Raw genomic sequence first — 26,126 nt, 5'->3', positions numbered from 1 at the left:
GGAATGGAGGAAAGGGAAATAAATGAACAAAAGGGCCTCTCTTCATCTCTCTGCTCCTGTTCACAATCCTCTCACCTTTTTGGGTAGAGCTTAGGGTATGAGAGCCTAGGCATGAACTGGAGAAGATGAGGCTGGTCGAGGGAGATTTCTGTGGCAGGTGTAGAGCCCACAGCCCACCTGAGGAGGCTGCACGGGCCTTGTCCTTGAGCCTTCACAGCTCCCAGTGTCCCACAGGCAAACATTTACATCCTCACCTGATACACTCTGAACACCCTTGAAGAAATCAATCTCAGATGTATTTTTTAAAACTTTTTATTATGAGAATTTCCAAATATAAACAAAAGTATGGACTATAATGATCCCCCACATATACATTATCCAGCTTCAGTAACCGTCAACATTATGCTGCTTGTTCCATCTCTTGTATTCGCTAGAGCCTTATACAGCAAAGCCCAGGCATGTCCTTTCACTCCATTGCTGTGCAATTCGGAAAACGCATGTTTTTAATGTAATTACAATGCAGTATCACAGCCAATAAAATTAACAATAAGTCCTTATCTGATATCTGGTGCAGATTGAAATTTTCCCAGTTAGCCAAAAATGTCTTTTTATATTTCGGTTTGTTCAAATCAGAATCCAAACAAGGTATACTATTTTTACTATGTTGTTCCATTAGAAATAGATGATTTTAAAAACCAAATCAGATTGGTTTCTGCAAGTCTGCCTACAAACAAGTAAATATATCCAGTTCCACTAGGAATCAGCTGTTCTTCCCATGTGTGTTCTCAGCATGGGGCTCAGCATTAGGGAGCTAGCCCCTGAGCTTGCCATGAGGCAGGAGTTAGGGACCCTTCGATTGCGTTCTCTTCTTTAGGACAGAAAATCAGATTAACTGAAATCCTTGCTTCCTAACACATTCTTATTATTGGTCCGTGCAAGACCCTCCTTCCTTCTTACACATACACCATAAAACCACTTCCCAGCACAGAAACTGGAACACCGACAATAATGGTCTTTCCCAGTCTCACTCTCTTGGCTCCCCCAGCCCAAGGTCACCACTCTCCCACAGCCATGTTTTCTGTCCTTTTAATATTTAGTTTTATAACATTACATGTATTCCCTCAAAGTATGTTTTTTTTCTACTCGGTTGTTTTATTAAACATTATTTTATTATTGAGCCTTATTTAAAAAGTATATAAGGCTATATGTAATCTGAGATTTACCTTTTTTATTCAGAATCCTATTGCTAGGAGTCATCTTGGGTTGTGCAGCTGAAGCGCATTCATTTTGACAGCTATGTAGTATTCCACCATATAAATAAGCCACAGTAAATTCATCCATGGCTCTAGCCATTCTCCTTTCCTTCCTGCCTTTTGGGGGACAGGTGGCAGGCACAGAGTCCTACGGTGTGTCATGCAGGTGAGGTGGGGAGTGAAGTTGTATTCTTGAAGAGCCTGACGTTTCTGTCCCAGGTACAATGTTGTTTTCAAGTACTTACTGAGCGTGCGCCGGGTGCAGGCCGAGCTGCAGCACTGCTGGGCCCTCCAGATGCAGCGCAAGCACCTCAAGTCCAACCAGACCGACGCAGTCAAGTGGCGCCTAAGAAATCACATGGCATTCTTGGTGGATAACCTTCAGTACTACCTGCAGGTCTGGGCCGAGGGATGACTAGGAGGAAGGGGCATGAAGAGAAGTCTGGGAGGGTGGCAGGGTTTACTGAAGAGGGACTGCAGTCCTGCATTGGATGAAGTGTTGGGGGTTGAGAAAATTTACAGATTTTATCACCGGGCGGGGTTTCTTGGCAGCATTTTAGAGGAAAGTGGGAATAAATGGAAGGAGAATGAGGAGTTTGGGGTTCTTGTCAGCAATGCAGTATTTGATTCTTGTTGATTTGACCCTCATTTTTAGAGTTGGCTAGAATGTCTGGAATCTGTAGGACTTAACCAAGTCAGTCGGTGGAGGGGATGTGGCATGAGGCGGGGGGATCTGCCAGAACTTTGGAGGTCATTAGGCATTAGGCACATAACTTTCTACAAGGCTAAGCAACATAAGGGAGCCTTTGGTCAGCTTTAAAGTGGCTTGAATAGGAAGGAGAATTTCTCTTTCATACTGTCAGGCATCTTAATGTCCTCGAGTGCTTAGAATGTGCTAGGTCCTGAAAGTATTTGTGTGTCACTGCCCATCAGGTAGATGTGCTGGAGTCTCAGTTCTCACAGCTGCTGCATCAGATCAATTCTACCCGCGACTTTGAAAGCATCCGATTGGCTCACGACCACTTCCTTAGCAATTTGCTGGCTCAGTCCTTTATCTTGTTGAAACCTGTAAGTAGGGCTGTTGGTTTCCTCAGACTGCTTCTCCCCTGACTGTTCCCTTAGATCCCGAGTTGCCAGGATATGGAAATATCATTAAACAATTGCTCGATCTCCATTTTCAGACCTTTTTCACAACTTAAAGCAAAACTAAAAGGGAATGTTAAAAGGGAACTTAAATGTCTTTGAATTTCTGAAATATTGTATCCTAGGGATGTGGTGAGCAGCTATAGAAGAAAGAATATGTGCTGAACCCTCAAAGGAAAGGATTTAATTTAAAAAACCTTTCTGACACCACAGAAAGACTAACGAAAAGCATATATAGTACTTACTTTCTTAGCAATCTTTTGGATCAGGATCAACCAGTTGAGAGTTGTTTTCACAGAGAAGTGGAGTAGTGTCTCCCTCTCTGTGTATGTGTGTGTGTACATCTCCTTCAGGGGAATTCTTCTCAACCTTGGCTACACATGGGAATCACCTGGAAGCTTTAAAAAATCTGGGATCCTGAGCACTTAAATTAGAATCTCTGGAGTGAAACCCAGGCACTAGTGTTTTTTAAAGCTCACAAGTGCTTGCCAATTCCAGAATAGAAAGCGGGAAGGTTGAAATGACCCCTCATAGTTTCTCTGATGATACAGGTTACATAGATTACCCTTCATCTCAGGAGTCAGCCAGCTGTTCTCCCTCAGTTCTGCCACACCACAAACACTACAGCCTTCTCTTTTGTTCCTATCCGGAGCTATGTGTGCTGCACTAAGGGAGAGCTGGTTACATAGATGCCACTCCCAAGGGCTCTTTCTGTGAACTGACAACACCAAAAGCCATTGTGACAGGCACACTATCCTCGTATGGCATGAGCACATCCTTGGGAAAAAGCAGAAGATCAGCGCAGGTGGTCACCATTAAATATTTATTGAGTGCTTACTGTATGCAAGGCACTGGGGATACAAAGAGGTATAAGTCATGGCTCTGCCCTTAAGGAGCTCACAATCTAGTTGGAGAAACAGAACATACATACATACATACATACACATCAGTAACAACACAGGTGGCCTGAACAGAGGCCAAGAGAACAGTACAGATAATAGAGAGAGAGAAGCAGGGGGATCACTAAAGGCTACACGGGGAAGGGAGTGCTCCACTGAGAAGGTGGAACGTGAACTGGCATTAAGGAGAGGATCCCGGGTATAGGGATCGACAGTGGAAGCAAAGCTCAGGGCAGGAGCACACTTGGTGGGTCCAAGAAATGATGACTGCTGTGATGTGGCTACAGTGGAAGTTTTGTGCAGGGGTAACTCAGAGAATGATAGCATCTTTGCCAGGAAGGGAAGAGTTTGGTTTACACTTGTTGCATTTTGAGGGGCCGGCAGGACTGACACGTGACATTGTCTCTCCTGAGGTCAAAGAATGGGAATAAGGTAGCTCTGTTTTCCCAAATCTTTAATTTCATACATGTATCTTCCTTCTTTTCCTAATACCAACTGTTTCCTGGGTAGGTGTTTCACTGCCTGAACGAAATTCTAGATCTCTGTCACAGCTTTTGCTCGCTGGTCAGTCAGAACCTGGGCCCACTGGATGAACGTGGGGCTGCCCAGCTGAGCATCCTGGTGAAGGTGAGTCTGCCTGGCTGTTGGCAGTATGCAGCCCTGTCCAAAGGGTAGAGGTGGTTTTGCCAATGGGGAATCATGATCTTTCCCTCTGCGTCAATAAAGCATTTCCCCAATACATAATGTACACACAGAAATAACAAAATACAAAGATCAGTTCATTTTGAAGCAGATAGTTATGTGCCATCTCAGCATTCAAAAATAGTTCAGCCGTGAATAGTTTCTTCAGCCCACAGACATGCATTGGCTTTTTTCTCACATTCTCCTAGCCAACCTCCTTCCTTTCTTGAGCGAACTCTGTTTCACTGGGATTGTAATTATCTGACTCGAACAAAAACACGCAGGCTCTCCCCGGCCCCAGTATAAAACAGAATATATTAATTTGAAAGCGGATGCTAACTTCCTACTGAGAATGGGAGTGTACTTCCACAGAAAAAGTCATGCTATCTGTGGACTCGGTACTAAGAAGACCTTTTAGGAGCTAAGAGAAGCGAGGCTGTGGGAAGGCCAGCTGGTGCTGTAGAATTTTGAGCAAGAGTTTTTCAAGGAGCTCCCCCCTCCCGCCTCACTCCACATGGACAGTTGGTGAGTCTGAGAGGAATGACAGCCCGACTCCTCTCTGCAGGGCTTTAGCCGCCAGTCTTCACTGCTATTCAAGATTCTCTCCAGTGTTCGGAACCATCAGATCAACTCAGATTTGGCTCAACTACTCTTACGACTAGATTATAACAAATATTACACCCAGGCTGGCGGAACTCTGGGCAGGTAGGAACCAGCCTTGGGGAAGTCTGTGGAGAGAGAGAGAGAGAGAGAGAGAGAGTGTGTATGTGTGTGTGGGTGTGTGTGTCTGTCTGTCTTTTTTAACAAGTTATAATTCCAGAGCTGGGAGACGTTAGCCACTGTCTCATCCAAATGGCCTCATTTTATAAACAAGGAAACTAATTAAAGCTCAGAGACATAAAGGGGTGTGTTTGATCTTTATTAATTTTAATGAAGCTTATTTTCTAATAAAAGCCACTGTCATAGTAAAATACTAAAACTCCTGATGCTGAGATGGATTTTTAGTTCTCAGCTGGGCTGGAAGAAAGAACTGGGAAGCGGAGTGGCTGTGGTTGGTTCCCAGGTCTGACATTAACTAGCTCTGCGGCCGCAGGCACCCTGCCGCCCTCGCCCCCAGCCACGCCAGGGAGAGGTGATCGCCCCTTCTAATTCTTAGCTTTATAATCCAGTAGATTCAGTGGTGGTTGGCTTTTCTCAGAGGTCTCTTCTATTTTTAAAAAGCACTTTATTGTTCTTTCTCTCTCTCAGATGTCCTCAAGCAGATATTTCCTAAGTGATTTTAGCAAAAGAGTCAAAGAAAATTGAATTTTAGAAGATGACATTATGTAGATCACAGGCTGCCCTGATTCTTCTTTCTTTGAAGAAAATCTTGGGAAAGCATATTTGATGAGGCTCTTTTTTTTCTTTTATAGTTTCGGGATGTGAAAATACCTGGTTCACAAATCAATAGGCTCTCACCACGTTCCCAAATCTGACAGAAGATTCAAAACAGCCCACTCTCCAGCCACTCAACAAATGCCTGCAGCCTACTGAGGGCCCTACCTTTTCCTCCTAGAAGCTACTACTACTGAACATTCGTGGGTACAAATCCTTCCCCATGTGGAACGGTCTGCCCCGCCGTAGGGGAGCTCTTGCCTCACCCACCACGGAGGGCACGTGGTGACCCTGCAAGACCCACTACATGGAGGACATCTGTTGGACACAACCATTTGCTGAGCACCTACGAGGTGCCTAGGTACTGTTCAAGCTGCGAGAGACAGCAGTAAGTAGTAACTTCCAATTATTTCAGACTGGAAAATAGGGCAATTCTAGCTATGGACAATGTATTTAAAGTGTTACTACTATTTTAACAACAAAGAAAAGGGGTCCTTAAGAAAAAGCCTGAGGTCAAATTCTTAGATTTCAAATATTGAAAACTACGAGTCTAATTATCCCCTTTTGGAAGAACCACAGGAATTAAGGTTCCCTTGATCTGGCCCAACCATTACTGTAATTATTAATGTTCATCTTGGTATGAACCAAAATAAATGTTTATTGAACTCCCTCTATACGAAAAAAGAATGCAGCATTCCGGCTTCAGTCTGTAGCCAGTGACTCTGGTCCTTATCTCTGTGACAGAATATCCTCTACCACACACTGCGTCCTGTTTCCTACAATTGTGTGAAGGTGACCCCTTCCACTGCTGTCTATGGAGAAGTTAGTTAGCAAACTATGGCCTGCCACCCGTTTTTGTGAATAAAGTTTTATTGGAACCCAGCCACACTCATTTACCTATTGTCTATGGTTGCTTTCATGCTATCAGGGCAAAGGTATTTGTGACACATCAAATGGTCCAGAAAGCCTAAAATATTTACTGATTGGCAAGAAAAACTTTTTAACTCCTGCTTCAGAGAATGAGAGGACATCAACAGGGATGCTGCTAGGGGTAGAGAAGGAATAGCTTCTAGTAACCGTGACAGCAATAATAGTTATAAAATTGGACCTCTGGCCAGAGCTTCTAACATTTCCAAGTGTTGTCCCTGTGTTTCTCGTGTTTATCCTTGCAGAAAGTCATCCCATCAGGCTTACAGTCGCTGCCCTTTCACAGCAATTGGGGCTTTTTCCTTTTTAGTTCTCAGAGTACAGTACCCACAGGTCAGCTGAAAGATTTTTTTTAATTAATTGCCAGGAAGTGCCCCATTCCATTGAACTTTTGCTATATCTATTGATCTGGGCCTACTGTAAAATCGGGTTTTTGGAAGTATCAAATTTTAGACAGCCCAGGATAACCTTTTGACAAAGATGCCACAGAAAATTTTAAAATTCACTTATTGTTATTTTCCTTGGCTAGCTGTCCTCCTACAAGCCTATTGGAAACCGCAGAGAAGGTACTATGTTTGTCTTGCTGTTTGTTCTGCAATTAAGTTCAAAGAAATGGATGAAGAAATCCCAGTTATTACAACCAAAGAGATTCAACATTTATTTTATCATAAAAGTCCATCAAATAAAACTATATACAAGATCCATGCAAGGAGTCCAGTTACACACAAGACACATTTAAAACCTGGTTAAAACACAATCTCCACAACAGCAGGGAATAAAATCATTAAGATCAAGTATCCTTAGTGAGAAACATAATCATGTTTATATTTTGGATGCTGCTTGAATCCAATTCTCTCCCCAACAATGAGGCACTGGATCACCCACTCTTGTGACACCACAGGCAGCTGCAAAGCTTCAGCACACTTCAGCACCGAGGCTGGGCATGAGGGATCCGTCACCACCACGTCAAATACCCCTAACGCAATATCTGCAGGAAGCAGGGGAAGGTGAGGGAGGAGAGGAGACTCAATTTAGCCTTCCATTAAAAAAGATGTGCTTCCTAGCCAGTATGTCACATTGTGCCCAAACTGAAGCCTTTTATGTCAAACAGTGTTACTGATCACAACCAAAAATGAAAAGTTATAATCACTATATGCTAACCTTATAGATATGTTTATAAATACACCACTGGACACCAGTAGAAGCATCAACAGCCCAGTGCCTCACTCCTAGTGGCTCACCTCTTGAAGGTGGTACCTTTCTTTTAGAAACATGGAAAACGTCAACCAATCAGACTGCAAGGCCTAACACCTACAGGTCTAAGGACATCCTTGGAGCAGTAACACCACACACACTTTCCAGGTACCTTTGTTATGGGCACTTGAATGGTGCTGCTTCACGGAGGCTGCCCCCCCAGTCATGAGGATCTCAGACCAGAGCTCCAGGAAGTTCTGCTGTTGGTCTGACACCAAGAGTACCTTCAGATTGTGGAAAGGGTTTTCACGGGGTTGCCTACGAAGGAGTCAGAGACACAGCACCTTGGAATTGGAAAAGACCTTAGCATGACAGATTACATCCAACAAGAGCCCCTCTGCAAAGGGACTTGGGCACATGAGAATGTTTTCCAAAGCCTTGCATTAGGGCACCACTCCCCTTCTCTCCTGTGAATCATGTCTATTCTCTGGGATCCTAGCCTTCTAATTCAGCCGTTCTGCTGTCCAGGTCCGTCCTGGGACTGAGAATAAAATGCCTTGCTTAAAACTTAGTCCCTTAACCTTAGAGGTCAAGACTACCAAACCTACATGGAAATCCTCACACATTTTCAAAAAGGTCCTTAACCAGGATACCTCAGGGACATAAACTAGATGAACTGCTGAAATGAACTCACTCAAATTCTCTAATTTATCCTATGACGATTCTAGTTTCTAGAAATACTCTCACCTAGATTCTCCCCTCCAAAAGCTTGCTGTCTTCCTGCCTACCATCCTAGATGGGCTCTCAAATACTCACCAATCCAGAATTCTTTGCTCCTCAAGGCTGTACCCAGCAGGCAGCAAATAATTGCGGTAATTCTGGAGTTGGTTGGCATGGCAACTATCATGGACCCAGACATGAGACACACAAGGAATCCCACTGGCAAGGCACAGGAAATACTTCCGGGTTCGACAGTGCTGATCCGCAATTAGGAGACACTGGTAGGCTGTATTACACTGGAAGAAAAGGAACAGAACCAATGGGGCTGGTGACTTCTGTAGAAAGCCCCTGAAGAGCAGCCCTGAGTCGCAGGGAATAAATCTAAACACTTCCAAATACTACCCAAAATGGGGTTGAGCCTATCCTTCTGCCCAACACTTCCTTTCTCAATGAAAGGCCCGAGTGACTTCCCTAGATACTCTCCCTGCCTCAACTGCAGGTTTTTCTGGGGGCCTGAACCCTCAAGAGACAACCCAATCGCAGGTATTCAACCTTCCAGGCTGAGAATCAGCAACACTGTAATAGGGATTTCTATTAAACACAAATTTGAATCTGCTTTTGTCCCAGAAACAGAACCACAGCCTTTAACAAACAAGGGTTCTAATTTCTCTTCCTTACACACAAGTAAAAATTCTATCTCATGCAAAACCTTGTAGCAGTTTCCCAGTGCCTGAACTGTCCACCTGGTGTACCCAACCTCCCCGTCCCCTCCCTGTCAGGCTCTTCTCACCCCTGCCCCTCCAGGAAGCGACACAGAGAAACTCCTCACCTGGGCTTCATTGAAGTCTTCAAGAATATAGCCAGCTCCTGCTCGAAGCTGGGATTCTGTATACTGCTTGTTGAAAGGAGGAATTTCTAAAAATTCTATTTAAAAAAACAGACAACCAAGATCATAATTAGTAGTTGGTTTCTTATTCGCTACTTTAAGCCTGCTTACTGCCTCCTTTTACACTCCCCCCGCTATCTCTATAGCACTATATCCCAAAGACAGATCAAAGGTTTTCCCATGGGTCAGAAAGAGCTCTGTCATGAGGATTACAAAATGCTGCCAAAAGAAGGGACAAGAGCAGAAGGGGTGGGGAAGATGAGAAATGGGGTGGGTCCTAGACCTAAAAACGTCAAAGGTTTCTGTACTGAGTCATGGGACTGTTAACAGGGATGGACACAACCAGTTCCCGTGGTGAGGTATTCCAATTTGAGGAAGCCTTACCATCAGGACGCTGTCCCTTAGGTCTACCCTCAATCTCTCCTGCAAACTACGCCCATTTCCTCTAATTCTGCCGGCTTGTGGAGACGAAGAATAGCTGATTAAGCACTTTTTCTAACAAAGCCTTCAAACTCCCCCTTAATCAGCATTTTTACCCCCTATACACTAAAACTTTGAAGAACCAGAATGCTCAAAGTAAGTAGGGTTTCTAAAATGTAACTGATTAAGTGAAGGTTAGCCAGAAAAATCCTATTTCAACCTTTTTATTGAAAACTATCTACCTTTGATGATCTTGAAGTACCTCAGGACACTGAACATCAATGACTGCATTACAGTCTTGAGGGTGAAGTAGAAGTTATGAGAGATGAGGCTGAAGCTGTAATGACCCTAGGCAATTAGAAATTGCTTCTTTTGACCAAATATCTGCTCCTCTCATATATAAATAACACATTAAAAAAAGAAAAGAAAAAAGCAAGACATTAGAGATTTTAGTTAATTAGGACTTCTGAGAAATTAAGTTCTAATGAACTTATCACAAATAAAAAACCCAACCAATTTCATAGGAGTTCAGTGCCAGGACCACTCCCCATCCCCCTCATGCCCAGTGGTAAACGCCGGCAGAGCAGACCCCTGGCAGAGAGGCCAGCCCTGTGGTGCCCTCCCTGCCTGCTGGAGCTGCCTGGAAGTGCAGGGTGCCCCACACTCAGGCCTCCACACCTCCGGGTAGGTCTGACTGGCAAGCCCATTCACCTTCATTGCTCTTCTCTTGACCAAGCATCCTCCATGTTCCTCTTAAAATGAGACTCACACTGGAAACTCTAAATGGTTGTAAAAAACTCAGAATATAGCAGGACTATTTCTCAGCCTTGTCACCACATCCTGTTGATCCATCTCAATATACCTCGTCACAATTTTCAGTACCAACACTCTACTGCTGAGTTACTGCCAAGGCCTCGCATGGTCCTTTTTCCCAAAACTTCAATGTTATATCTGCTTAATCCAGGTCTGTTTCTAGTCCTAACCTATTTAGATTTTAATCCCCAGTTATATTTCCTTGCATCTGTGTAATCAAAATATTACCCCACCTAGGCAGTAGTCCACTCCTCTACTTTTTCTCATTTTGGATTTTTCTTTTTTGCAGCTTATGAGTGGCCCTGCCCCACCAGAGGCTAACATGAACAGGTTTTTAATTCCATCATCTAAATCAAGGACAAAGGTACTAAATGAACCCAACTGTAGAGTCAAATCCCCATGGCTGATAGGTCCCTGATGGTATGCCTCCCAACAATACCAGATGCCATATTCTTAATTCATTTATTTAATAAATAGGTCTCATTAAATGGATTCAAATATTTTATGAGCTCCTGATCTAAAGTAACATCTAAGAATTCCCATTTTTCTTTAAAACTGTTAATACTCTGTTAGAAGATTGTTTTAGTAAAAATGTCTTCAGGCTTCTTGAGATTGAGGGACATTCAATGTGCCAAAAATATCAAAAATATTGGTACTGTCGGGCAATGTCCAGTGATAAAGGAGCAACATAAAACAGACATGTTCACTATAACCACATTTTCCACAAGAAACCTGGAAATCGGGGCACCTGGGTGGCTCATTCGGTTAAGCATCTGCCTTTGGCTCAGGTCACGATCCCAGGGTCCTGGGATCCAGCCCTGCATCAGGCTCCCTGCTTAGCCTTGCCTCTCCCTCTGTCTGCTGCTCCCCCTGCTTGTGCGCTCTCTGTCAAATAAATAAAATCTTTAAAAAATGAAAGAAAGAAACCTGGAAATCTCCCTAAAAAATGCCCAATTTCCTCTCATTTAGACAAGGCCTACCTCCCCTCACTTTTTGGTTACAAGGTTGAGATTAAAAACATTTGATATATCAGCAATGGAGGGAATTTTTATGAGCTGAGTTTATTAATCTCACACAGGGTCACGGATTTTTAAGGAACTGGACCATCTGTATCTCATACCAAAGCTGGCTTTCTTGACCATGCTGTACCAACCCACAAATAAAACATCTACAGAACTGCCTTATGAAGTCCTGGTCTAGTGAAGGGCTAGGAGTGTGCTGGAGAATAAGGAAGGTCCAGAGTCTAGCAATACTGTAAAAGCAAAAGAAAACAAGACCACAAACACTGTTTTGATGCCACAGCACATTTCACACAATCCTCAAGGGACTCATTATGATCAAAGTGAAACTACACTCTTGGCTAGGAAACTCTTCATAAACCTTATCTCCAATGATACCTATCTCAATTCTGTCTGACAAAAAAGGCTGGGTGCACACTTAACCTTGAAACCCCACACATACCACACCTGCTCCCGCATGCCAGAGCCGATCTTACCAATCACTCTGTTTATGCACCTTCCAAACAGCATAAACCCTACCTGCAACTCCCCAACCACCCTTCCTACGTCTCTACAGACCTCCACATGGCTACGGTTGGTGAGATAGAGTTTTGGTTAGTTAGCGAAGAGTCATCCACACACCTGAAATGCCAATCATCACAGATCTGCAATGCTGCTATTTTATGATAGCCATGTTCCCTAATTCAATTCCCTCTTGCAAGATTCAACTCTAACCTGCAGAACATCATCCCATCTGGACCTTTAGCTTTTGCAGAAACATCTGGATGCTGCTGTTGAGTCACTTAATAGTGCATACATTTGTATGTGACCATTTTCTCTCCTAGAGCACACACTCTTTAGACAGTTGAAACAATTTTTACCTCTTCCCACTGCAGCCTTACTCAAACCCTATGTAACAGACAACGTAGAAATGCAATATATAGATGTAGTTTAAGGTTGAAGAGAGATACAAGAGTTGAAAAGGCTTAGAAGCTGTTTCTCTGTAATGACCCTAGGGCTCTGGGCACCCTACATTCTCAGTCTTATGCTCAGACCTCAAGAGACTGAACTTCAGCCCCAACGTGGGTTTGCTCTAGCAGTTGGCCCTAGAACACAGATGGGAAAGCAGCAGGGCATTCAGAAACTTGACAGATCTGGATGACTGCAGTAGGATAAAATGAACAGAGGTTCTAGTCCCGAGTCTACCATTATTGCAGAAAAAAGCAATTATTTAACCTCTCCAAGCTTGTTTCCTCATCTGTAAAGCGGATGATAAGATCTATCTCCCACCTGCCTCACAGTGTTGTTTTGAGGAGCCACCAAGAGGAGTTTTGTGGAAACAGTCTATAAATCAAGAAGCAGGGCTCGTTCATTTTCCCTGACCAAGACCCAGATGCCACTGGCACTGCTTCCTTTACAGGCTCATAGAGTGAATGGAAAGGAGGAAAATGCCCAAGTGTCAGAGCCCCCAGGGCTTCCTAGGGACTTACCCTCCTCTTCCTCACTGCTTCCTGTAGGACCGTCTGGCAGTTTGGAGCGACTGGCCAACTTGTCACTGGTTGTGGCCATAGTGAGAAGAAAAGCATAGCCCAAAAACAAGGTCTTGTTGAGGGGCAAAGGCCCTCTCTGCTCTTCCAGGGCAGAGGGTTCACCCATGTTGTCTCCACTCTCACAGGGGCTCACAAACTCTCCTGCCCCCACCGCCCCTGGAAAGGACAGAACACAGTTACTAGAAGGCTACAGACCACCACCTGGGCACAACGGGATGGGTAGGCAGTGTCCTGATCACCTTTTTTGAGCTACTGACCAAAGACCATTAACCTAGGACTCAATAACCTAGGACCCAATTTACAGTGTAGAGAAATTTGATGTATTTAAATTTTACAGTCATGATGATATATACATGATTTTCATAAATGAAAATCAACTAGTATTGTTTTTATACAGTGAAACCAAATACTTCTGAGATCATTTGAAGAAAGTGGTGGTTCTAAAACAAACAAAGCTTAGGTAAGAATGAAAAAATATTTGGAAATCTTCAGCCCACTTTCTCTGCCCAGTGCTCGGAATTCCCCAGGATATGTGATATTTTGAAACAGCCCTTAAAAACAGAAACAAAAAGCCCAACAAATGTCCCTGGCAGATACTCCCACCCTATCCCTGACCCTCACCAGAATGGTGCACAGAATACTTGGTAATAGTGTTCTTACACGTTGATGGAGCTCCATCAAACCAGCCTGCTTCAACTGTCCGAGTTTCCAACCCCTGGGGGTGGGTGAGTGAACCAGCCAACCCAGGACTCCCAGAACACCCATGCTAGGAGTGCCCCAATAAGTCCTCAAAAAGAAAACAAATACCTGATTTGGAGAAGCGGAATCATAGCCTCATTAGGAGGCTAAGATGACAGACAGGTCATGCCTCCCTAAAACAAAACCAGCAGGAGGAGAACAGTCTGCTGTAGTCTGTGTAAGCCTGGACTTGAAAGTCAAACTGCCTGAGTGTAAATTCTGGATTACTAGGTCACCTTGGGGAAGTTAGCCCACTTTGCTGTGCCTCAGATTCTTCACCGGGAAAATGAATTCTAGCACCTATACCTCATAGGGATTATCTGAGGTAGTATGTGTGAAGCACTTAGTTCCATGCCTCACATAACCTGAACACAACAGAAGTGTGAGATAGATATGAAGAGGACACAACCCAAATACACAGCAAACAAAAGAAGTTCCGGTGCCAGGACAATGTAACAATCAATGAAGTCCTTCAGTTTGCTGCACTGAGAGGGCTCCCTCAGGGCAGACACTGAGGACTTTACCCCTGTGTCTCTAGAACCCCAGTGGCTGTGAATGGATCATAGCAGAGACTCTGTAAACAGAGATGGATAAATTCCTGTTAATATGAAGCATGAGGGACTGGAAAACAGTTGTTTGGCGAACAGTATGAGGAGGGGAGATGCAGAGGGAGGTACTAGCTTTCACGAGGAAATCTGGGAGAGCCAGAGGACCCTGAGGGCAAGAGAGGGGGAAGCAGAGCCTCCTGAGGTAGAAGATGGTGCCAGGTAAAGGAAGAAATGTAAGACCAATTGCACCAATTTTGAATCTGCTTAAAATTCAATACTTCTTTCCCTCTCAGAACCTACTCAGAAGTCAATGGATGTTTCCAATCAAGACCTCGTGTCCTATCTACCTCTACTGGACTCTGCTGGGAGATGCATAAAGGTGGATGCAGTCAGCGGAGTACCACCTAGGGCTTGTGTGGGACCCCACCTTTGTAGCCAGGACAGAGGGGCCATCGCCACTTATCAGGCTGCAGCTCCCCAGCAGCTGGCCCTGCAGTCCACAGTGGTCTGAGGGAGAATGAGGCAAAAGGGAGCACTTACCAGGTTTCACAGTGGCAGACTTCCGGCCTCGCTTGGCAGGGGACCGTTCCTCTTCAGAAGTGATCAGTTTTCTTTTGCCTGAGAGAACTCCCGAGGAGGCACGAGGGCTTTCTGTGGTCTTGCGGGTAGGGGTTGTGCTGCTGCTGCTGGAGGCAGTGGGGGTGGCTGGGGAGCTGATGTTGCTGCGCCGTTTCCGCTTCCCTTCCACCAAATTATCTAGGATAGGATAAGCCAAAGGTTGGTCAACTCCCATGGTCCGAGGCCCTGGTCTTCAAGAAGCTGGGCAGAGCCTGAGTTAGAGATCACCACACCCTTTCCTCCACCTCCCACGGGGGCAGAAACCTCTTTCCAAGCCACCATCATTTCATTTCGGTCTCAGTCATGACCGAAATATGTCTGGCTCCCTGCAGAACTGGGGAGGCCAGAAGAATCTGAGAACTTACTATCTGGTCCCAGGAAGGAAACAGAGCTAGGCAGAGGCTCCAGAAAACGGCAGCTCATCAGCATCTCAAACACCACAGGAACAGTAAGATTTAGGGAAGCATGCTTACTGCTCTAGAATTCACTCCTCCCACCACAAAGCAGGGGCCCGGAGGCAGTTTCTCAGGAAGCAAAGGTCTTACCCAAGCTGATGTCTGCTGCCTTGGTGAGGGGTGTTACTGCTTCATATGGGCCAAGGCCATACTGCTCCCTTAGTCTGTTTCCTTGCTCCAAGGACAAGATGACGGCCATTCGCTTGTACCACTTCCTTTGGCCTTCTTTTTCAATGCTGTAGTACAGCTCTCCAGACTCCTTCCTATGCCCTTTCACCACTCCTGGGTGGGAACAACATAAGAGCAGCCTGCTGTTGTTTTAGGTTGCTCGGCATCCACTCACAATGGCTCTGCACAGCGGGGTTGGGTCAGGGCATTAAGAGGTCCCACAGTGGGCTGAAGTTAGTACTTAAAGAAATTCCAACTATCAATTACAGACAACACCACCACTTATGAATGTATGTAGCTACTACCCTGGGATTGGGACATGGAAAGTTTCTCAACAGAAGGAACCCTTTAGTTGTAAAATAACTTCCTAAAGCCAGCATTTATGAGTTGTCAGTAGTTCAATTCTTTTTTGAAGTGAAACGACGTGTGGTTTCTTAACAATCCCATTATAATTTACTAAACCTTTCCTTCTTGGTTTCTTTGGAGGCTGATTGATAATTCTTGAGTTAAGTTGTAGGTGAAAGATAACATCACTCTGAGAGAGCATGTGTCTGTGTGGCTAAATCAAAATAGAGATATAGAGCAAAGAAAGGAAAAAATAAATAAATTCTGCCTCTCCTGCCTAATTTTCCCTATTATCTACTTCTTGCTCTGATTCAGAACCCAAAGATAAGGCCTCTAGGTTAGAAGGAACACAGTGTGGAGTATAAAAGGGATCAGGGCTGGAATTCAGGAAATCTGAGCCTAGGTCTCATTCTGCCACCACCAAGCAGTGTGATCTTGAGTAAAACCCATTCTCAACCCTATGAAAAAGATCATATTCCTTCCCTCTGCCTATCAATAAACAATTTACACACACGTGTGCAATATATATATGTGTATACACACACAAACACATATATAAGATAAAAACAAGGCATTATCATGAACACCTTTTATAAGGGTCCATTTGTTTTCCCCCATTAGCCTGTGCTTGAATGAAGGGCTAAAAGAAACCCAGAGCATATGCCACCAAGGAAAGAAATACAGACATGAAAGTAGGCCTTGGTTCTCTCTTTATCTATACCACACAACCACTCCCTTTCCCCTTGGCTTCTTCATCTCCTGGCTTAAATCTCTATCAGGAAACTAAATCACAAAGACCCCCTTCAAAAGGACAAAGAAACCCAAAGCAAAAATATACTTCACACTGATGAAGAGTTACTAGAACTAGAAGCAGTCTAACACTGACATTAGTAGACAGCCTCAATAAATGAGACACAGACTCCCCACCCCTTGACGCGGTAATTCATCCTGGATATAGACTCTTTGTCTTAAAGAGAACCTCCAAGATAAGCTTTACACCAGAAAAAGAAGAATGAATACATCTGATACAAACTACGTAAGCCACAGGTCATAAAAGACCTAAACCCATGTGCTACTAACGGATGCCACACAAAGCTAAGTGTTATCCAGAGCTAGAAGGTGAAGTTTAACAGTGAAATAAAGGGGCAAACAACAACTACTCCAGAGTCTACATCACAAGAACGTCAGAAGACACTTCATCAGAGGCGCTGTTGCCCATTACATCCCAATCAGTGTTCCAAACAATCTCCAGAAATGATGTTATATCCAAATTAGCTCATAGAAAGGAGGCAATATATTCAAAGAACTGGCACATGAAACAGTCATAACAAATATAAATCTCTCACCATCACCATTATAGGGAACTGGCTACTTAAAAAAAAAAAAAAGGTAGCATTTTTCAACCCAGACAGGCACAAAAACACAGTACTAACAACTTCTTCCTAAGAAAAGTATCTCAATATATCTGCCACACTCACCTACTAGATTCCCAGCAAGGCAGGTACTATATGTAAGTCTCAGTGGTGAAAAGGAAAAACACTAACTTGGGGCGCCTGGGTGGCTCAGTCGTTAAGCATCTGCCTTCCGCTCAGGTCATGATCCCAGGGTCCTGGGATCGAGCCCCGCATCAGGCTCCCTGCTCAGCGGGAAGCCTCCTTCTCCCTCTCCCACTCCCCCTGCTTGTGTTCCCTCTCTCGCTCTCTCTCTCTCAAATAAATAAAATCTTTTTAAAAAAAAAGGAAAAACACTAACTTTACAGTGGACAAACCTGGCAAACACTTTAACCGAGGGATAAAGGTTAACGAGACCAGTGATGTCCTGTGGATGTCACTGGCCTCTCTCCCCCATATGATATAACAAGAAGGGCACTTCACCTCCACAGCAGTCTTTTCAAAACCCCTAACTCTGATCTAATCAAAGAAAACACGAGACAAACCCAAACTGAGGGACATTCTACAAAATACTTAACCAGTATACCCCTCAAAACTGTCAAGGTCACGAAAAACAAGAAAAGATTCAGAAACTGTCACAGATCAAAGGAGATCGAAGGACACATGAGGGCTAATGGACTGGATCCTGGAACAGAAAAAGGACATATATAAGTTGGTGAAATCCAAATAAAGTCTGGAATTCAGTTAGTTAGTAAGGAGTCAAGGTAGTTTCTTAGTTGTGACAATTGTACCACGCTAATGGAAGATGTTGACAACAGGGAAAGCTGGGAAGCTGGGTGAGGGGTGGACAGGGGCTCCCTATGCTATCCCAGTATTCTGCACTTTGCATAGTACTCTGTATACTTAAGAGTATTATACCAAAGTGAGCTCATTCAAAAATAAGCAACCAAGGAAAACCGAAAAGCCAGTGTGAAAATAACCAGCGTAACAGGAATGGCATTTCCGGCTTTGGAGACCCCTGCAGAGCAGTTAGGCTGGAGCGAGTGCTCGGGGTAATAACTGACTGGAGAGAAGCCTGCCCCAGCAGACTCCACTCCCCTTTATTACCTGCACTGAAATACTCATCCTCGGAGAGGGCGGTCACTTCCGTATCCAGAGGGATGGGGTCACACAGCAGAATGTCCTTGCCCAAAACATCACACTCGTACCCATCATCAAAGAGCAATTTATACTTCCCAGCTCCGACATCACGAGTGATTTTCCCAGAGTAAAAATAGCCATTGGACGACCACTTGGCTACAACACGGAGCCCTACAAAGCTATTCCCTGGAGAGGAGGCATCTAAGCCATCAGAAGGGCCAGCAGCAGCCTGGAAAGGAATCTCTGGAGAGTCACTTCGACGCAAAGCACCAGCACCCACGTCTGCTCGCCTGGTGGAGTCCGGCACTCGGGGCACAATACGGGTGAAGGACTTATCGTCTGGTGACATGCTGGGTGAAATGTCCTCTATGCCCAAGGGGCCAGGAACAGCTGTTTCTCTAAAGAGAGATAAGAGATAGGAGGCGGCAGTTAGAATTAAGAAAAGTACTTATCTACCAAGTTTCCCACTCCTTTGTCCATGGGTCTTCCTCAGCCCGTTCTTGGAGGACCCCATCACAGGCATAAGCCTGGTTTCTTGGTAGCCTCTCTGATCCCTGCCCGCTCCCCGGTCAGTGCGGACCCCTCGTGTCCCTCCTGACACCCACATACTCTCTACTCCCCTCTCTTCTCTCTACTCCCTTTTTTTTCTGAACAAGTCATAGACTAAGTGTATCTCACACTACCCAGGTACCTGGTTCCAGTGGTCCGAGAAGGCGGGCGGCCCCTTCGCCCGCGCCCACGAGGCGTGACTGGAGCCTTCCCTCCCTGTCTGATGCCAAGGCCTGCATCACCATCCTCCTCACACACTGGCGCCCCTGTCTGACTGACCCCTTTTCTAGGACTAGAGAATGAAGACAGGTTAGTCTGACAGCACCTGCTATTGGGTCCTTTCTTCACAAAGTCTCCCCACGGCCCTTAAACTACATGCCAGGCCAACATGCGCTAGCCCTCCAGGGCAGCAGGAAGCTGGTCTGCACACCCACCACCAAAACTACCAACCAGGGAGTGGGAGTGTACGATAACATGTAAAGGACATCCTCCTCTGTGCAAGTCTGTTCCCTCCTGACAAAGCCTCCTACCGCTGCCCTCAAGAACAGCACACCCATTTCTGCCCTGCCTTCTCTTCTACTTCAGGCTCTAGACACCTGCAGAGGGTAACAAAAAGCTAGGGATGTGTCAAGTTGGGGTCACTGGCCTAAACTTTTTGTACTCCCAACCAAAACACTTGTAGGCTACATAAAATGGGGACAGCAGCAGCATATGCCAGCATTCCCAAAGTCCCCTCACCTGTTCTCCTACATTTTCTTCGAAGTCTAGCTCCCAAAGAGTTCCACCCCACCTCCCATGCAAAACCAAATAGGAGAGGAACAAAAGGGGAGGAAGAGGATTTGAGTTATCCTAGTTGGAGGACGGGGGGATTTCCCATGACTCCCTTTTTCCTGTGATATTAAAATGTCAGCAACCCTGCCCCTGCTGTAGCTCTCTCTCTCTGGAGACCCTGTCTGCACCTCAGTTTTCCTGGGCCTCCTCGGGAGCTGGGCAAGGCAAAATCTGCGGGTTCTGTCCCGCTGGTTTTCCCTTTGAGTGGTCCGGCTCCTCTCCCTGAGCTGCCACTGCTGTGCATGGCTGAGAGGCTGGTCCCACTTGACGTGTGGTGTAAGCTGGATGCCTTGGAGGAGAAGGAGCTGATATCCCCCAGGTCCCCTGAGGAGCCCCCAGTCTGTGAAGGGGAAACTTCGGTTTCACATTCCTGACACTCTACAATTGGCTCTTCGGTCTCCTGCAAGAAAGAAATGGATACAAAAGCTAAAAGAAGCCACAATGACATCATGCTAACGTGGAGGTTGAAAAATCCTAGAGATGGATGGAAATTTCAATTCAGAAAGGCAGGAATCAGGAGACTTTCTGGAATAATGGAAATGTTCTGTATCTCGTTCTGAGTAGTGGTTACATACAATAAACATTTGAGACCTGAGCATTCTACAGGGAATATATTATAGCTCAATAAAAAATAAATAAAGGTGATACTGGATTGGAAAGAAAGAGACCTCTATTATAAGCTAGTAAGTTAAATTATCTTTTTACTCGACAAATTCACAACCTTTACTGAGAAAACAGTAAGGATTCTAATCCAGACAACAGAGGCAATTTTCTGTCTGGGAGAAGAGAAGTAAGGAAGAAGGAAGGTTAGATGAGGAAAACGAGTGGTTAGGAGCCCTTCTGGGTATTTGATCAGCAGTGGATAAAATTACATGTTTTTTGAAATTAGTTATATTACTTTTCCATAAATGATAAAGGAAAGAGAAAATTATAGGCAAAAATAGGTTAAAAATGGTGTTACTGTTTAGAAAAATGAAAACCAAAAAGGTAATAAAACATATAAGGTTGCAGTATCATAGAAGGCAGGAATGTCAAACTGACTTTATCTCACTTGCTGACTTTGACGGACTGGTAACTGGAGCTCAGTTTTAAGCAGCCCTTGGAGGCTAATTCCCAAGCTTATGCGAAAAGGTTCTCAGACCAATCAGTAACGTCCTCTCTGGGCACAGGACTGAGAATTACAACCCAGGTGCTGTACATTTGCCTTCCTGGTCTAGACTGTTCATGCATTATTGTGCAGATCGTCAGAGGAGAAATGGAGACCTGTAAGACAGACTCTCCCCCGTCTCTGGGCATACAGTATGCAATGCATACACATTTAAATAATGCTATAAGATAATTAAATGATTATTTTTGACCACTCCCTTCTTGAAAATCTCTCCCTTGGAATCTACAAAGTCACTTTTACTTTCATTCCACCTCTTTGGCTACTTCTATATGTGCTTGTTTTGGGGGTTCCTCTTTCTTGGTCTGATCCTTTAGAAACAGTATTTCACAGGACTGTTCTCATTCCCTTTTCTTACTCTACCGTGCTTTCCCTAGCCAGTCTTACCAGACTCATCCCTGCCTACCAACAACACAACGATGACTCAGCTCCAAACTCATAGATACAAATACCTAATAAACTTTACATCCCCCCTTTGGATGTACTAAGGACACCTGAAATTTAACCCATCCAAAACACAGTGTCGTCCTCTCTCCATTTCCTTGCCTTCGATGAATGAATCCTGGATATGCCCAGTACATCTCACATCCCCTACCGCTCTCTGCAGAGGCTGGTTTTTCTCAACCAAACCCCAATTCAAGAGTTTGGAGATAAGAGGCAACCTTGCTCCCCCCATTGCCATTAACAGACCATTTCTATCTCCCCACCTCTCGCTCCTACTAAGCTACTATTTGCCATTCTGTTAAACTTTCCTCTCCCCCTTACTCACCAGCATCCTCCCACCCACTCACTCTCCGGATGAACAGCATAATTCCTGGTTCACAGCCTCCCTTCCCGGTCCACCCCTACTTCTGTCACTATTCTCTGTGGCTTACATCCATCATATGACCCTTCTGTAGCAACTCCCAAGTTCCTGATCTAATTACCACCATCAACCTTTTCCTCTACCTCAGCCATCTGTCCTCAGGGTCTTTACCAGAAACTGCACCACCTCTAAAAAGTGTCAGTGATAAACATGACTTTCTCGAATCGCTGTCTCCTATCACCAACTTGTCTGCTCTAGCTGGATTCAAGTCTCATCTGCCAAGGTCATCTGACTAAGCAGGTATTATGAGCCCAGAACTGAAGTCAATCTCTTCACTTGGATATGGCAAATGAGTAGAGGCATGGCCAGCCTAAAAGGCTGGGATGCCAGGCTATATCTCTGTTGGAGATTAAGCCCCAGCAACAGTGGCCAGCTCTACCTGCCTTTGCAACCGTCCTGCAGTCAAAGCCATTGCTCTCGTAATGACTTAGACCCAGGCGCCAAGCTGGCCTGTTAAGAACTTTTTAATGTATTTGCTTACTTGTTTTCCTGTGTGTCTCTTCTACCAAACTACAGATGCCGTGTTAAGACAGAGGTAGTAACACCATCTTCTTTCCTGGGTATATCCCCCAAATCGAGCACAGTGCATGCCACAAAAGAGACCCTTGGTAAGTATTTCCTGAATGATCTTCTCTCTCAAACCAGTGTCCTATTCACATTCTTTGTCACAGTGTGTGGTACCACCATCTATCTAGCTGCACAGGCAAAAAGCCCAGGCACCATGTTAGATTCCTCCCTCTCCCTCAATCCCCACATTCAGGAATTTACCATAGTGTATCAAAATTTCACTCTACGTATTTCTTATATCTTTGTCTCTCCTCTCAGCCCCTACTGCCACTGTCCTAACCTGACACTCATTACCTCTCATCTGAACTATGCCTCAACCCATTCCAATCTATGGTTAAACTGCCGCTAATCTGACCTTTCCCACATACAAATCTGAGCACACCACGCTTTTCTCCAAAATTCTTTCAAGGCTCTCCATCACACCAAAGATAAAAATCTAAACTCTTCTCTATGGTATACAAAAGCCCTTACGCTGTGGGCCTTTACCAACCCTGATGGCATCTTCTACCATTCCCTACCCTACTGTTGGTGTTATATGGAGCTTCTAAATATTCATTAAGCATATCATGCTTTCTACATATTTACATAACTTTTCATTCTGCCTGTAATGTCCTTCTCCCCCACCCCTCAACGTCATCTGCCACACTTTTGAGTGCTACATCTTCTGAGTAGTATTTTAGCCACCTTCAGGTAAGCTGGTAGGTTCTGTCCCCTCTTCCTAACACATCTTTCCACCCTCTACAGCAGCAACCAAGAAGTTCTGGATTTGCTGCATGTCAAGTATAAGCTCCTAGAGAATAGGAGTCTTTTTTTTTTTTATCTTCATAGTCCCCAGGGCCTGCCACAGTACTAGGAAACACAGTAAAAAAGAAGTTGCTGGTAAATAAACGAATAAAATTTCTCAAAGATAATAAGCAAACGATACAAGATATGAGGGAAGTTAAGCTCCCAGAATCCTCTGACCTCAACCTTCACACTCCTTCATGCATCTTTTTTGCTGCCTACCAACTAGACCATTCATGCCTGTGTGCTCTTTACTCTGTCTGTGCCGTAACTCACCAAGCTTTCTATGTGGAATGCCTTTCCCCCTTATGTCCCTACATCTAAAATCTTCCATGTCCAACTCAAATGCTTTCTAGACCTCATTTAGAAAGACTTTATCGTGCATACTTCATTTTCACTTTTGAAAGTGAGCATAATGTAGTGGTTAAGAATGCAGGCTCTGGGGGTGCCTGCATGGCTCAGTCGTTAAGCGTCTGCCTTCAGCTCAGGTCATGATTCCAGTGTCCTGGGATGGAGCCCCACAGCCCACTTCTCCCTCTCCCACTCCCCCTGCTTATGTTCCCTCTCTTCTTCGCTCTCTTTCAAATAAATAAATAAAATCTTAAAAAAAAAAAGAATGCAGGCTCTGGATCTAGACTGCGTGGGATGAGTTCTAGTCCCTCTATTAGCTATGTAACCTAAAGTAAGTTATTTTAACGTGCTATGCCTGTTTCTTCATCTAGAAAATGGGATAACAGCATCTACCTCATAGCTTAGTTGTGAGGACTAAATAAGTTAAATCACTTAAAGTCCTTACAATAGTGCCTGGCATATAGTCAGTACTCCAAAAATGTTAGTCGCTATTTATTTAATTATGGCAGCATTTCCCACACTATGTTCCATACGGATATAATAAGTACTATCTTAAAAAATGTTTAATTGTCAAATAAGTTTGGTAACTTCTGTATTAAACAATAAAATAGACATCTTTAATAAAGGACGTCTTAGAGCCTTTAATGTAATATGCACTATGAATCTTCATGGGGGACGGGAGGTTTTACAGCCATTTGGTGTTTCTCAAACTTTGACCATGGAACATTTTTTTTTCCCCTCAGAGTATCTAAAAGACCTGCTGCTTCCAGAAATATACTTTAGAAAACACCACATCGGGCGCCTGAGTGGCTCAGGCAGTTAAGGGTCTGCCTTCAGCTCGGGTCATGATCCTGGGGTCCTGGGATCAAGCCCCACATCGGGCTCCCTGTTCAGCGGGGAGCCTGCTTCTCCCTCTCCCTCTGCCTGCCACTCCCCCTGCTTGTGCTCTCTCTCAAATAAAATCTTAAAAAAAGATAGCACCACACCAAGTAGTATGTTAGAGTATAACATTTTAGATTACAACATTTACAAAAACTGTTCATGAAAGCAAACTGCTTTTCTAAAGCTGCTCTAAGTTCCCAATCTTTCCAAAATAGTAGTAACATTGGGAAAAAATTCCACGAACATAAAATTGAAGATGAATTAACATCTGGGATTTTGGTATCCAATAAATAAAGAATACAAGACAATTTCTCAAACTAATGTCAAATGCTTTCTGACACGAGGGCCACAATGGCCCATTAATGAACAACAGCAATAGTATGTTCCATTTAATAAACTATATACCAGAGTTTAATTCTCCCTGAGCTCAACTTCCTATATGGCTACCTGGCAGATTTTTTTAAAAGTGCCTGAGTAAAGGAAGGAGATTAAAGGAAGGAAAGTAAGTAGCTATGCCTCTTATCAATTAATACAATGGTTCCCAGAAATTAACATATGTACCAAGAATGGTGCCACGTCTTTAATTATAGAAAATCTGTTTAATTTCAGCCAGTATGAGATCTAAACAAAGTCAGCATATAACATTGCCCAATATAACAATGAATAAATGCCAATATTTTGCCAACATTGGGAATGAGTCCATAATGAATCCTACTAAGAAATAAAGGTGCATCTCCTACCTATAACCACACATGGATGGAGACCAAGAAAGGACACAATGAATAAACATAAACACAAGTGAGAAAACAGTGAGAAACAATGAGAAAACACATGGAGTAAAACAGGGAGTTCTAAACCTCATTAAGAGTTTCCAAGGATTAAAAATAAATGGCCAAAGGTCAAACAGTAAACCCATGGTTGGCAAAAACAGAGAATTCAAGACTCTCCTCTTACCCATGTTCTCACCGCTTTCTAACAAGATAAAGGAAAACAAAGAGGCTAGTTAGTTGCACAAGAAAAGCGAGTAGGGGTGGAAGTGGAGCGCCAGGGAAATTCTTCTACTGAAAGAAATTTGCCAAATAGACCCAAAGTATGTATTACCTCAGTTACTTTTCTTTCTACTTCTGTTCCATCCACATAATACACATCTGTGATGACACGGGTGACAAGTGTGCGAACCTCACGGATTGTTCTCATGTGGCGATGCAAGACATGGCCATGTGGCGGCTGAGGCATATCAAACTCTTCCTCTCCCTGTGACAGAAAATACAGAACACAAGCATGGGTCTCACTGCAAAATGGCAGAATCATAAATCAACTTCTTCATGATGAGCATTGCTCAGAGGTTCCATGAATCTAGTGTGATGGAATTTTCCAGTTGTTTTGTTTTCTACTCACCTATAGGTAAGAACAGGGATGGACCAGCTATATAGCCAGAGGCTAGGAAGAGTTTGTATTAGTTTATCACTTAAAATGACCTATTTCTGTCTAAATCAAAATCATAACATCTAGCACTTATATCTAGGATAGTTAAGTGAAACTCTGACCCCCCTAAAAGTACATTTTAGGTTATAATCCTTCTGATTTTGATGCTGACTTGTCAATCAGTATACAAACTTACACTTGCAACATCTCTTTAAATAAAAGGAAGGCAGTCTTTAGAACTTCATATAAAAACAGAGTAATCTATTAATCTCAGTGCAGTCTGTCTTTCCCGCATTAATAACCTATAGTTTATTTATGCCTAGAATAAGATACACAGATTTCTCTCAGAATTAAATATGAAATATTTAATCTATTTCAAATAATAGATTACAACTTAAGAGCCAAGCTAGTGTCCAAGAACAGAAAACATTAGTAAATTAGGATTTT

At 44.0% G+C, this 26,126-nt stretch overlaps 2 protein-coding genes across 10 annotated transcripts in view; one reads left to right on the top strand and one right to left on the bottom strand.

Moving 5' to 3' along the window:
* The window catches only part of TUBGCP4 (tubulin gamma complex component 4), a 44,911-nt gene extending 28,905 nt beyond the window's left edge, over positions 1-16,006 (top strand). For 2 of the 5 annotated variants that reach the window (XM_078079454.1, XM_078079452.1), the window contains 5 exons: positions 1,473-1,650; positions 2,187-2,321; positions 3,806-3,922; positions 4,542-4,681; positions 5,389-6,232. In XM_078079454.1, the coding sequence (XP_077935580.1) occupies positions 1,473-1,650; positions 2,187-2,321; positions 3,806-3,922; positions 4,542-4,681; positions 5,389-5,401 (583 nt within the window). In that variant the 3' untranslated portion in view covers positions 5,402-6,232. Of the gene's footprint in view, positions 1-1,472; positions 1,651-2,186; positions 2,322-3,805; positions 3,923-4,541; positions 4,682-5,388; positions 6,233-6,806; positions 6,844-14,437 lie in introns of those variants that run through there. The other 3 variants (XR_013450481.1, XR_013450482.1, XM_078079453.1) reach the window with 3 other exon arrangements.
* TP53BP1 (tumor protein p53 binding protein 1) overlaps positions 6,909-26,126 on the bottom strand; it is a 94,771-nt gene continuing 75,553 nt past the window's right edge. For 3 of the 5 annotated variants that reach the window (XM_036120003.2, XM_078079433.1, XM_036120007.2), the window contains 11 exons: positions 25,356-25,508; positions 19,770-20,041; positions 18,953-19,102; positions 18,229-18,659; positions 15,308-15,499; positions 14,685-14,900; positions 12,799-13,014; positions 9,021-9,115; positions 8,288-8,487; positions 7,644-7,789; positions 6,909-7,265 (listed from right to left, as the gene is read on the bottom strand). In XM_036120003.2, the coding sequence (XP_035975896.1) occupies positions 7,078-7,265; positions 7,644-7,789; positions 8,288-8,487; positions 9,021-9,115; positions 12,799-13,014; positions 14,685-14,900; positions 15,308-15,499; positions 18,229-18,659; positions 18,953-19,102; positions 19,770-20,041; positions 25,356-25,508 (2,259 nt within the window). In that variant the 3' untranslated portion in view covers positions 6,909-7,077. Of the gene's footprint in view, positions 7,266-7,643; positions 7,816-8,287; positions 8,488-9,020; positions 9,116-12,798; positions 13,015-14,684; positions 14,901-15,307; positions 15,500-18,228; positions 18,660-18,952; positions 19,103-19,769; positions 20,042-25,355; positions 25,509-26,126 lie in introns of all 5 variants that reach the window. The other 2 variants (XR_004925826.2, XM_036120005.2) reach the window with 2 other exon arrangements.

The sequence above is a fragment of the Halichoerus grypus genome, chromosome 8 (genome assembly GCF_964656455.1).
Source record: "Halichoerus grypus chromosome 8, mHalGry1.hap1.1, whole genome shotgun sequence".
Classification (NCBI taxonomy): domain Eukaryota; kingdom Metazoa; phylum Chordata; class Mammalia; order Carnivora; family Phocidae; genus Halichoerus; species Halichoerus grypus.
This window is presented reverse-complemented; position numbering and strand designations above follow the sequence as displayed.